General features: G+C 37.8%; 1 protein-coding gene and 1 long non-coding RNA gene across 3 annotated transcripts; one reads left to right on the top strand and one right to left on the bottom strand.

The window, feature by feature from the left end:
* Positions 1-132: 132 nt before the first annotated feature.
* Positions 133-576, bottom strand: LOC140008362 (uncharacterized). Its single transcript, XR_011815760.1, has 2 exons — positions 447-576; positions 133-315 (listed from the first exon to the last, which is right to left on the bottom strand). It is a non-coding gene; the product is annotated as an uncharacterized lncRNA (long non-coding RNA).
* A 2329-nt stretch (positions 577-2905) lies between these two features.
* Positions 2906-11044, top strand: LOC113692422 (DExH-box ATP-dependent RNA helicase DExH1). Of its 2 annotated transcripts, XM_072052412.1 has the most exons (16): positions 2906-3348; positions 4266-4411; positions 4854-4953; positions 5029-5244; positions 5352-5447; positions 5634-5909; positions 6239-6442; positions 6561-6719; positions 7338-7430; positions 7919-8133; positions 8713-8872; positions 9023-9296; positions 9366-9558; positions 9665-9851; positions 10189-10557; positions 10703-11044. In XM_072052412.1, the coding sequence occupies exons 1-16, from the start codon at positions 3067-3069 to the stop codon at positions 10832-10834; spliced, it is 3102 nt and encodes a 1033-aa protein (XP_071908513.1). In that variant the 5' UTR covers positions 2906-3066; the 3' UTR covers positions 10835-11044. The 2 variants fall into 2 exon arrangements, with proteins under 2 accessions (XP_071908513.1, XP_071908514.1); XM_072052413.1 differs by lacking the exon at positions 2906-3348 and having other exon boundaries at positions 4272-4411; positions 4850-4953.
* The last annotated feature ends 1592 nt before the right edge of the window (positions 11045-12636 follow it).

Here is a 12636-nt window from a genome sequence, read left to right as displayed (position 1 = left end):
CTGAAATAGTCAGGACGTAATTGTAATTTCGCTCGTTAGGTTTAAGGGGAAAAGAAAATAGAGAGAAACAACTTTGTTCAAATCCACGGTGAAGACAACAAAAACAAAGCTGTTTCTGAGGCTATCCCCCTGTTTTCTATCCAAAACTTCCGCACAACCATCCACTCTAGCTATACTTTCTGTTTCTTCACTCTGTTTTCCTTTCAGCTCCAAACCCCCATTCTCCTCAAATGTTGATAATCTTTGGAGATATCCATAATTATGTCAAAATTCCTCATCAATGAAATTCGATACTCCGCATTCCACAAAGTATACCTGAATAATCTGGACCAGCCAATTTGAATTAACATTTCCCCACCCAATGGAATCACTAAGCAGTCCAATGTTCAGCTTTGGAAACAAAAAGTATTTGTAATCAATTAGAGAGCGAAGATTAAAGCAATTACCCGGTAATTATGGAGGAAACGATAAGGCGGTCGAGAGGGCATTTGGAAAACTAGATGGTGACGGAAAATTGATTGGATGAGAGCAAGCCCAGCATAGCAGAAATGGTCTGCTTCATCGAGTCCTTAGTGGAGTCGGAGACACCTCTAGAGATGACGAAGACGTCGAGTGGCTCAATTCACTTGAGCATATTGGCGATAATGGAGAATTTGCGGCTGAATCCAGACTTCCTAGTGGAGACGAAATCGTCAGAGACTCCACCGCCGGCCACTCCCGAAATTAGGCAGCTGACGGCGGATGAGGAAATCGACAAGAATCCACTACGCTTACCGGGGAGGATGGACGGAACCCACGGTCGGATGAGGAGGTGGAGGTCGGCAGAACAAGGGGGCGGCGGTTGAGGAGGGGATTGAAGCCGTCGAAGAAGTTGTTGTTGTTGGTGGTGGTGATAAGGCCTAAGGGAGAGGTGGCTGGCCGGATAGACAAAGAAAGCCCCAGCTGTTGAGACCGCCATACAAGAATTTCCAAAAGAAGCAGCTGAAGATATATAATAAAAAAGGTCCTTTGAGGTATTATCTCATAGCTGTTTCCGCAATTGTAAAAAAATTGTGTGGCGTCCAGCGACGGAAAACTCCCACTCACGCGGCTGTCTTTGTTTTTCAGATTCTCTTAGCCCTTATGGATGGATCGGGATTTCTCATTTTCTCTATGCCCGCCAATTTTTAGTCTGGGGATTTGTTTGTTTTTTGTCCTGGGTCAATTGAGTGCCACTGGTGAAGACGACAGAAACAAAGCTGGGTCAATTGTTTGCTATTTGTGCTGGGCAAAATTACAATTATGTCTTGGCTATTTCAGTGTTCATGGCTTACTTAGTCTCACTAACGGCGCTTGTTTTGCACGCTCGAAAAACCCTGATGATTCTGTGGAGTCTGTCAACGGTTTTACTTAATTGGGACGGATTCAATAGTTTGAGGATTTAAGTGTCCTATTTAGAAGTTTAGGGATTGAAGTGGGAAACAGGATATAGTTTAGGGGGTCAAAAGGGAATTTACCCTTATTTTTATTTCCTGAGGTACGTCATATGCCCGTTTTATAGAGCTCAAGTTTTTTTACAAGTTTATCTGCTACAAAATTTTTAAAAACTTTATCTACAGGAATTTCAAAATTTTTAAACTATACATTTTAAAATATTCAAAAATTTACACATATGTAGAAATTTTTTTAAAAAAACTTCTACAGTGCGTTACAGTAAAGTTTTAGACAAAATTTTAAAAAACTTACCTTTCAAACGGAACCACCCTTGCAAGAGAGACGATGAGCTATTTTGATAGTCAAAACTAGGAATCTCATGCAAAAAAAAACCGTGTTTAGGAGTTAAAACGGCAAAACCTATACTATTATCACACTCCAATGGGAGAAGGAGGGGTGTTTCGCGAATCGAGCCGCTTGCGATCGGCGGCTCGCGAGCCGATCGCGAGCGGCTCGACTCGAGCTCGTCAATATCGAGTTCGAGTCGAGTTCGAGCTAATTAAGTCGATCTCGAACTCGAATTCGAGTTCAAAAATATTAAACTTGTTGGCTCGCGAGCGAACTCAATTATATATATATTTTTTTATTTTTTATTTTAATAGTAAAATTACATACATTTTTAAGCTTGAGCTTGAGCTCGAGCTCGATATTTTGATCTCGTTGAGCTCGAGCTCGAGTTCGAGCTTCACAAAATTAACTCGAGTTCGGCTCGATTAGTTAAAACTCGACTCGAGTTCGGCTCGTTTGCACCCATAGGAGAAGGGAATTCAACTAAGTGCACAAAGGTAGGATCTAAATTGAACCCTTTTTAAATTGCTGTTGGCATTCAAATTGGTTAAGAAAAATCGTATTGTAGATCAATAATTATTTAATAAATTATATAGTAAATCCACAACTTTTTAATACAATTCGCGTTGACTGAAAATAAATAATAGACAAATATCTGATGGGTTCGTTGATTGCACTTGTCAGACAAAACTTATAAGATGAATTTAGTTGGTCCATTTGATTAGCGAAGTTACATCACAGAATTTAGAAAAACTTAAAAAATTGAATGTTAACTAGTTACTAATTATACCAGCCTGTGATGATGCATAAGCCTTTTTGTTTTTCACTCCAAACCAGCCATAATTTCGTGATTGATGTTGAGTACATATAGAGTAATATATGTTTGGATTTTAATTTTTCGAATAGTTTTAAAAGCATACGCACTCTCCCAAAAAGAATTTAGGGGTGATTTAAAAGGCTGTTAAACAGGGTATAAATAACTTATTTTATTTATTTACTTTTTGAAAATCTGAAAAGAGCAGACACGTGTATCAATCATAAATATTTTCAGTAATGCCACAAAAAAAAAAAAAAAGAAGAAGCGCAGTTTATCAAAACAAACAAATAAATAAATAGAGAGTTAGGAGCGATACAACTATGGATGGACTCCTGAAGCGAAGCGGAAACGTGAACGGCTTAATTCGCGACCAACATTTCACGCTTCGCCTCGAAGAACCGGTCCCAAACTCCCACTCCCCCAAAACCCAAATGCCGCTAGTTGTAGTAAAAAAAGATTAGTGCAACCCAGCCTAGCTGCACTTATTTATGTCAGTGGGTTTCCGCAACCGTTCTTTTCTCGGACTCCTCTTTCGCAAGTTCCCCTCATCCATCGCACCGCCTACTGCGACGTTAGCATTCAGTACCGCTCGAATCTCATCCTTCGCCATGTCATATCGCCCGAATCACCAAGGAGGTCGTCGTGGCGGCGGAGGGCAGCGTGGTGGTGGACGAGGGAGAGGTGGCGGTGGTCGAGGCGGGCGTGGTGGTGAACAGCGCTGGTGGGACCCCGTTTGGAGAGCCGAACGACTCCGACAACAAGCGGCTGAGGTAGTAATAGAGAATATCTCCGCATGGGCTTCAATCCTACTATCATGGCATAAGCTTAGTATATCGAAGTGGACTCGATTCTTTACTTTGCTTGGTGATTTAAATCTGTAGAAAACTTGTTATTTTTGCTAGTTGCACGTATATAATTGTGATCCAAGCTAGTTGGAATCTGCATCCTTATAACTAAAGTGGTATGATTCATTTATTCTTGCAAAAGACGTTCCCAGGCTCAACTATGTACTCATCTGGACTAGAGAATTATCACTCAAATGATATGTTTTGCCTGATTCTGTCAGTGTGTGTCAAATTGTTATATTTTGGTGCTTGAATTTCAATTTTGGGTTTTTCCTTATGAATATTTTGTGTGCATTATCTGAGACTCTTTTAAATTGAACTGATTGATAATGTTGTCCTTCTGTTTTGGACCAATAGACATAAATGTTCAACTCAGCCTAACAGGGAAGGTAAAATAATTGAATCAATTTTCTCCATTTAGCTCAATTTAGGTTCATGTGATGAGTCAGCTTCTAATGTCTATGCCTTGTGAACCTTTCCTTGTGTTCTTTTTCTTATCTTGTCACAGTCTAGAAACAGTGGTACTTATTTCAATCCTTATGCCAATAGCTAAGCAAAATTAATCTATTTTTACTAATTAAAGCTTGAACCTCTTATGGTCTTCATAAGTTGTTTTTAACTGATAGCAATTTTTACAGAGGATGATTCTCAATAATGTTTTTGCCAAAACCATATTTGACATTGAGTTGTTGGTCCTATTGTGACATTACCCAACGTACAGTATTAGCGTGTATATACTTATTAATATTTACCATTGTACACACCCAGACAGATTGGGGAGATATGTATAATTGCCGTTTCTGGAAGTTAGGTGATGTTTGTTTTGTCATGATTGTCTGCAGATGGAGGTGATGGACGAGAATGAGTGGTGGGGAAAGATGGAGCAAATGAAGAGAGGAAGAGAACAGGAGATGGTTATAAAGCGTAAATTTAGAAGAGAGGACCAAGAAATAATGGCTGATATGGCCTATCAGTTGGGGCTCTACTTGTAAGTTCTTTTTAGAAGTATGCTCTGTTGAGTTCAGGATTATTGGCCAAAGTAATCTTGGTCAGTAAATGTTCACATAGACACATGCATAACCTTCAAGCGGGGGTTTGGGATTAAATGAGGAACAGGAGTTGGTGGAACAATGGAAAGGACAAAAAAAGTGAGTAGACAGACAAGTCAGTCCAAATGAAAAGTGCCCAACCAGACATGGTGTTAATAATAGTTTCTTATGGTTGCTTTGCTTGTTCATGAGCTGGCTGATAGCAAATTTCATATAAATGCTAAATTTGCTGATAAGCTGTGCTTTAGTATTGGTTATTTTGGTAAAAGCTTGTTTACATATGGTTATTTTTATTGTTGGTATCAGTGTACATCTACCTGAAGATTATATTCATGCATTTCTTACACTTCTGTTTTGTGCTTCGTACTTTTGGAAAGAAAGCCATGCTTATGATAAGGGAAGAGCACTTGTTGTCAGCAAAGTTCCATTGCCAAACTACAGGGCTGATTTAGATGAGCATCATGGATCAACGAAGCAGGAGGTAAAACATCATATATGTGTTTTGCAGACTTTAATCATGTTTCTTTTAGTAATTACATATTATACACAATTGCAGATACGGATGTCTAGCGAGATTGAGACAAAAGTTGGACAATTATTGAATGATTCACAAGTTGGAATACCTGTTGATAAGTCCTCTTCTACATCCTCTCATACGCCAAAAGGATCATCTAATGTTTTAGAGTTGGCAAAGCCTCCACATATGTCTGAGACTGATGCTTCCAACGAGAAACTTAGTCTTGAACTTAAACGGAGACAAGAAGAGCTAAGGGTATTATTTTCTTGCTGAGAGCTGGATCATTTAGCTTGTAGGAATATTTTGAATATTGTTAACTGTTTATATATGTGTGTGTCTGTATTGACTATTTGATTTTGTAGGAGAGTGAGAGTGTAAAGGCAATGCTCTCATTCAGGGAGAAGCTTCCTGCATTTAAAGTAAAACATGAGTTCTTGAAGGCCATTGCATTAAATCAGGTGTGTTCCTTTCTGAGTATATTTTTCTTGTTTTTGTGGAATTATGAGATATTAGTGTCTTAAAATTCATCGGCATGCTTGTACACCCTATTTTGTTATATTGCTCAAGTTGAAACCTTCATGCTATACTCAAACACTGCTCTTTTTCATCTATTTGATACTAGTGTTTGTATTTTTGGATAATAGGTATTGGTTGTCTCTGGGGAAACAGGTTGTGGCAAGACAACCCAGCTTCCTCAGTTTATTTTGGAGGAGGAGGTTTCATCTCAACGTGGTGCAAATTGCAACATAATGTGCACGCAACCCCGTCGCATTTCTGCAATATCAGTTGCTGCTCGAATATCCTCTGAAAGGGGGGAGAACCTTGGTGAAACTGTAGGCTACCAGATCCGACTGGAGGCAAATCGTTCTGCTCAGACAAGATTGTTATTTTGCACCACAGGAGTACTACTTAGGCAATTGGTAATACAGTTTTATTCTTTTAAATGCTGATGATTTTGTTCATGGTCTTCATTTGGTCTGCTATTCTGTACCAACAAAAGAGGGGGGGGGGGGTTTCTCTATCACAGTGCTTGATTTCCATACTACCTGCATATCTGCTTCCTTTAACTGTTAGATTTTCTGAACTCTGGTGTGTGATGGAATCCAACCTTATAAAATACGATAAGAAAATTGTAATTGATATCCTCCTAACTTATCATGATTCTGCATACTTTAGTATGCTATTAGAAGATCTCAGCCCACAGAAACCTCAAAACTGCAACCATAATTCGTTATCTGTTGATTTGCAGGTTCAGGACCCTTATCTTAGAGGAGTTAGCCATTTACTGGTAGATGAGATCCATGAAAGAGGCATGAATGAAGATTTTCTTCTAATAATATTAAGGGACCTACTTCCTCGTCGGCCTGATCTACGGCTTATTTTAATGAGTGCTACAATTAATGCTGATCTATTTTCTAGATATTTTGGAAATGCACCAACAATCCATATCCCAGTAATTTTATTTGCACTCTCTCTCTCTCTCTCTCTCTCTCTATATATATATATATATATATTCCCCCCCGGGGAAAATCCACTTTTTCTTGAATTCCTTTTTCATAATCATTTGTCAGGGATTGGTGTTTCCTGTGGCAGAACTATTTTTGGAAGACGTATTAGAGAGAACTCGCTACCGTATTAAGTCAGAATCTGACAACATTCCTGGAAATCCCAGAGGAAGGCGGCGGCAACAACAAGAATTTAAGAGAGATCCTTTAACAGAATTATTTGAGGCATGGCTGTTCATCCAGATTATTTACTTTTTGCTCTTTCTGATGATGAAAATGATTGTCTATCTTCATGATGTAACATAATATGAATTTTGTGCTGGTTCTAAAGGTTTTAGGTCATAAGCAGAGCTTTCACTTCTTCAAAGTCTTTCATATGAAACAGGAGCATCACATAGCATGCCATATAATATAGGAGTCTGTTGTTGGCTTTATATAGTCAACTCCTTAAGTACCGTCCAGGATTTTAGAGCAGTTGTGAAATAATACATTGATATGCTTGTCTACTGGATATTCAGCAGTTATTTAGCTCTCCACTTATACTGCTTTGTAGTTATACTTCATTCTGAGACAAAAATTGCATGCCTGAGGAGCGAAGTTCTGCTACATTAGATGCTGAAACTCATGCAGTAGAATCGGTAAATGTTTTGATTATGTAAAAGAACATCTGAGCTCGTTTGTTGTGTCAGAACATCAACTGGCACGACAAACCACAAAAGGGACAAAAAAACAATGTGGATTACAGGATATTTATGCTATGGTTTCTGTTGGTTTTATTTCCACTACATGTTTTGAAAACTTCTTGTGTATGGGCATTCACCTGTGAATGCTGTTTTTGTGTAGGATGCAGATATTAATACTCAGTACAAAAGCTACAGTGCTGGAACAAGACAATCTCTTGAAGCTTGGTCTGGGGCAAAGCTTGATCTAGGTCTTGTACGTAACATTGATCATTCTCTGAAATATCTTGTGCACCTTCTTCCAGCGCCACGGGATTTTTTTTAAATTATAATACAATTTGCTTACAAGTTATGATGGGAATTTGGAATTTTTTTTCTTCATATTTATCGGGTTGTTTTGTTACAATTGGCATGTTTCTCTACATGTTTTCCTCAGAATTTACATGATTCCATGTTGTGGCCATAACCATGAATATTTTGTCAGAACTGTGGCAAAGTGAATAGTCAACACTATGGCTCCAAATGAATAATGAAAACATGAACAAAGGGATTCCAGATTAAATTTTTTTCCAAGTATCATGATGATATGAATGAATGTGTGAAGTAATTTCTGTCAAATATGCTAGCAGTATTTGCTGTCATCTTTTGGTTGCGTTTTAGTTGCTGTCTTTTATTCTTCTTCACAACTCTGAACTGGGAATTCTTTAATTTAATAAATCCAACATGTGCTTTACTTTTTTGAAGGTAGAAGCTACTATAGAATATATTTGTCGCCATGAAGGTGATGGTGCAATTCTTGTGTTCCTCACTGGTTGGGATGATATTTCTAAGCTGCTTGATAAAGTGAAAGCAAACAACTTTCTTGGGGATTCTCGCAAGTTTTTAGTCCTTCCTGTTCATGGTTCAATGCCTACTATCAATCAACGTGAAATTTTTGATCGTCCACCTCCTAGTATGAGGTAGCATCTAATCCATCTACTTTTCCTTGTTAATTCTTCTCGACCCCTTTTTCTCTCAGTTAAATCAGGGCATGGGTGAGATGTTTTATGCTGAATAAGTTTTGGCTGTTTGACAAGATATGTTTTTGCATGCCCACCCTCCTTTGGGTTATTTGTTTTTCCCCAATGCACACTTTATGGAATGACATTGATGAGTGGATTTAATGTCTTTTGTTGTGAGTTTACTTCTTTGAGCTGGGACCTCAAGTTCATTCCTTTTTCATTACTTTGTGGGTTTTTACAAGAGTTGGTTTGATTGAGTCACTCCACATTGGTCTATCTTTCCTCTCAAGAACTAATAATCAATGTAACATAGCCATACGTTGAGTATTTCCTCTTCTACAATTGCTATTGTTGTCCTAGTTTGGTGACTTCTTGTAAGTATTTACATTTGCCTAGCACTACTATGATATTCTAGCACATTTTTGTGCCCTCAAAGTTCTTAGAATACAAATTTCTAGCTCCAGGGATTGAACAAGTTTAACTGTACAGGGTGTAATATCTGTTTTAAATGCAAGTCGCTTCTGTTAATTTTTGCAGGAAAATTGTGCTGGCAACTAACATAGCTGAGAGTAGTATCACTATAGATGATGTCATATATGTTATAGACTGTGGAAAGGCAAAGGAGACCAGTTATGATGCTCTTAACAAATTGGCTTGTCTCCTCCCTTCCTGGATTTCAAAAGCTTCAGCGCATCAGGTGTACATTCTTATGCTGTAAATTTATACATCTTGTTCTTTCTAAGGTCAATAACTATATATTCAAGTTTCTTTATGGATTTGGGGGCGCTTGAACCCTTTTCAAGTTATTTGATATTTTCCCTATATGTCATTATTGTGGCCATTACAGAGACGTGGGCGTGCCGGACGTGTTCAACCTGGACTCTGTTACAGATTATATCCGAAATTAATTTTTGATGCTATGCCTCAGTATCAACTTCCTGAAATACTTCGAACACCTTTGCAAGAGCTATGTCTTCATATCAAGAGCTTGGGCCAAGGAGATATTAGTTCATTTTTGGCCAAGGCACTTCAGCCTCCAGATCCCCTTGCTGTTCAGAATGCCATTGAACTTCTGAAGACAATTGGAGCTTTGGATGACTTTGAAGAGCTTACTCCACTTGGTATCTTTTTGGAATTTAATCTCCTACTGTTTCTCAATTTTTGAGACTTAACGTAATTATTATCTTTAGGACGTCATCTCTGCACGCTGCCCTTGGACCCAAATATCGGAAAGATGCTTCTCATGGGTTCCATATTCCAGTGCCTTAATCCAGCATTAACAATTGCTGCTGCTCTTGCATATCGTGACCCATTTGTCCTTCCAATTAATAGGAAAGATGAAGCTGATGCAGCGAAAAGATCTTTTGCTGGTGATTCCTGCAGGTCAGGCTTTGAAAGAGTATTTATGCTTTATTTATTTAGCCTACTCATGTAGTCAACATATATAAATATGAAAAATCATGTGAGAATTTCTTTTCAATTGGTGAAGCGACCACATTGCACTTCTCAAAGCATTTGAAGGATGGAAGGCTGCTAAACGCAATGGGGCTGAAAGGGCTTTCTGCTGGGAGAATTTCTTGTCAATGGTGACCCTACAAATGATGGATGATATGAGGAAACAGTTTCTAGATCTTCTATCAGACATCGGTTTTGTTGATAAATCACATGGCGCCAATGTAAGTGGGTGATTTTGTGATTTTCCATATCTTCTCCCTCTCAAGATAGGTGCTTGCTTGTCCATCTCAATATGCATGCATGTAAATCTCATGATTGGAATTGTCCTGAGATGATGTGAGAACAACATACCTCAAGTGGAGTGAGATTAGAAGTTCTTGAATAGTGGAAGTGTCTCCTTTACTTCACATTCCTTTTTTGCTCTATCATTTGCTGCCTTCTTGTTTGTTTTAAGGTGAGGGGTAATGTATATGGTAGCAACTCTTATTTGACCACAGAAGCAATGAACTATTGAGACGAGTCCATTTTGATACTTATTTGGCACTTCCATTTTTGCAGGCTTATAATAAATACAGCGATGATTTGGAAATGGTATGTGCAATCCTCTGTGCTGGGCTCTATCCAAATGTGGTGCAATGCAAACGAAGAGGGAAGAGGACAGCTCTTTACACTAAAGAAGTTGGAAAAGTTGATATTCACCCTGCATCTGTAAATGCTGGTGTTCATCTTTTTCCTCTTCCTTACATGGTTTACAGTGAAAAGGTCAAAACCACCAGCATTTACATAAGAGACTCAACAAACATATCAGATTATGCTCTACTAATGTTTGGTGGCAGCCTCATTCCAAGCAAAAGTGGAAATGGAATTGAAATGCTTGGGGGATATCTTCACTTTTCTGCATCAGAGAGCATATTAGACTTGATAAGGGTATTGCCGACTTTAATAACCTGTCTTCTTTGCAGTTTATTTATTAATTGCTTGATTGGTCTCCTTCATTTTTAAGTGTTTAATACGGTTACTTATTATTCAACTTGACGCTGGTGAAGATTGATTATCTGGCACGATTTTGCAGAAATTACGTGGGGAACTTGACAGGCTTCTGAACAGGAAGATTGAGGAGCCTGGGCTAGACATATCCTCCGAAGGACAGGGAGTAGTTGCCGCCGTTGTGGAGTTGCTACATAATCAAAATGTCCGATACTAGTTTTTCATGTTCTTCAATGCGACGGATGCTTGATGGATATAATTCTATGTGCAGATACACGTAGGATAAATGAAAACCTGTTGTATCTTTTACTTGTAAGGCTTTAGGAGAAGATTTACGACCTTTGGGGATGGCACAATAACAAAATGACCTACTGTAATTGGATGATGTGAGGTTGGTCAATAGAAGCATCAAATAATCGTTAGTCCACATCTTTTTTACAGGCTTTACAGGGCAACTTTAAGTTCTTCATCGTGCGTTTTGTTGTCAAACATGGATATCTCAAGGGGTTGTTTCGTACCTTATTCGAATTGGCACCCTAGAGATGGAAATCTAGTTGGTATAGAAAATGGTGTTTACCAAAATACTTAAGATGGACATATTGGGGAAGTCACGTCTTAAGGAGCTTTCCATTGGATGAGCCACCCAGGGTGCTTTTTGGCAGTGCAACTGTAGAGGTCGATTGGCAGGTTTGACGATCGAGAAATGTGCATCAAAACTCGGGTTGATCTCACCCAAGTTTTTAAAGAAACAACTAATAGATTGTAGACATGAAACTCAACAAAGAGATGCTCAATCAACAATAACTTTAAAGAAACAATTAAATGTGCTGCAACATTTAACAATCTAAACATCCTCGGAATAACTGTCATTCTACCTCAGAACATTGAACAAAGACATGTTGAGCTTCAGAACATTCAATCCTAGACAAAACTAAATAAGATTAAGAAACTATCAAGATGGAAAAATAAAAATACAAGAAGTCAAATTATATTTCCACTTTGAACAAGCTCAAGTCAAGTTAATTTCTCATGTTGAACAAACTCAAAGCACTAAACAACTTCAGAACATTTTCTCTTCATCAACCTCGGGATATGGTAATTCACATGATAAAAAGGTTGAGAATGAGAACGACTTTATGGTTTTCTATTTTGTGTCTTAGTGGATTAGTGTTATTGTGAATAGATATTAGATAATAGTTTATTATAAATAGATAATTGGGTTATTATATATATATATATTTTAATTTAACATTGTTGGGGATAGGGCTGGAGAACATCCCATTTTAAGGCCAAGAGAGGGGATTTTTCTCCTACTCCCGTGCCACCCAACTACTCCCCTTCAGGCACTTGCTTTCATTGCCATCAACTATCGAGATCAAATCGAGCTCAGATGGACTGATCTTGACCGTTAAAAGTCTTTTGCATTTTTGGCCATACTTAAAGTTTAATGTCTAAGTCCAAAGTCCAACGACATCCTTACAAGTTACAACATAATATATTATATATAGGTTTAACTAGCATGGTGCTTCTTTGCGTTAAAAAATCAAGAAAATGCAGTAATGCAATTATCTGATTTTGGAGCCCCACCTGGAGTTTCATATACAAATCTAGTTGGACTTCCCTTTCCCCATATATAGGAGTAAAGTAGATTATTCATGTTAGACCAAAAAAAAAAAATGTTGATCAGAATAATGATACATAGATGCATGAAATTAAGGTGTTCCTTTAAGTTTCAATGTTTTTATGGAATTTTTAGACACAGCAACATATACTAGTTATACCACTGTTGAATAATAGAGTTAATTCGCTAATTTATATTTACAATTGTTTATATTTGTGTTGAATGAGTTATTCTTTAATATTCACTAACTAACATGAACAACCCTAGAATAAATGTTGACGAGTTACAAAAATGATTAACATTGTCAACTATGTATATGCAAATTTTAAACTGTTTCACCAATAAAATTTGAAAACTATATTATTATATAACTATAAAAATTTGAAGTTTAAAGCGCT

Source organism: Coffea arabica, chromosome 6c (genome assembly GCF_036785885.1).
Source record: "Coffea arabica cultivar ET-39 chromosome 6c, Coffea Arabica ET-39 HiFi, whole genome shotgun sequence".
In the NCBI taxonomy this organism is placed as follows: Eukaryota; Viridiplantae; Streptophyta; class Magnoliopsida; order Gentianales; family Rubiaceae; genus Coffea; species Coffea arabica.
This window is presented reverse-complemented; position numbering and strand designations above follow the sequence as displayed.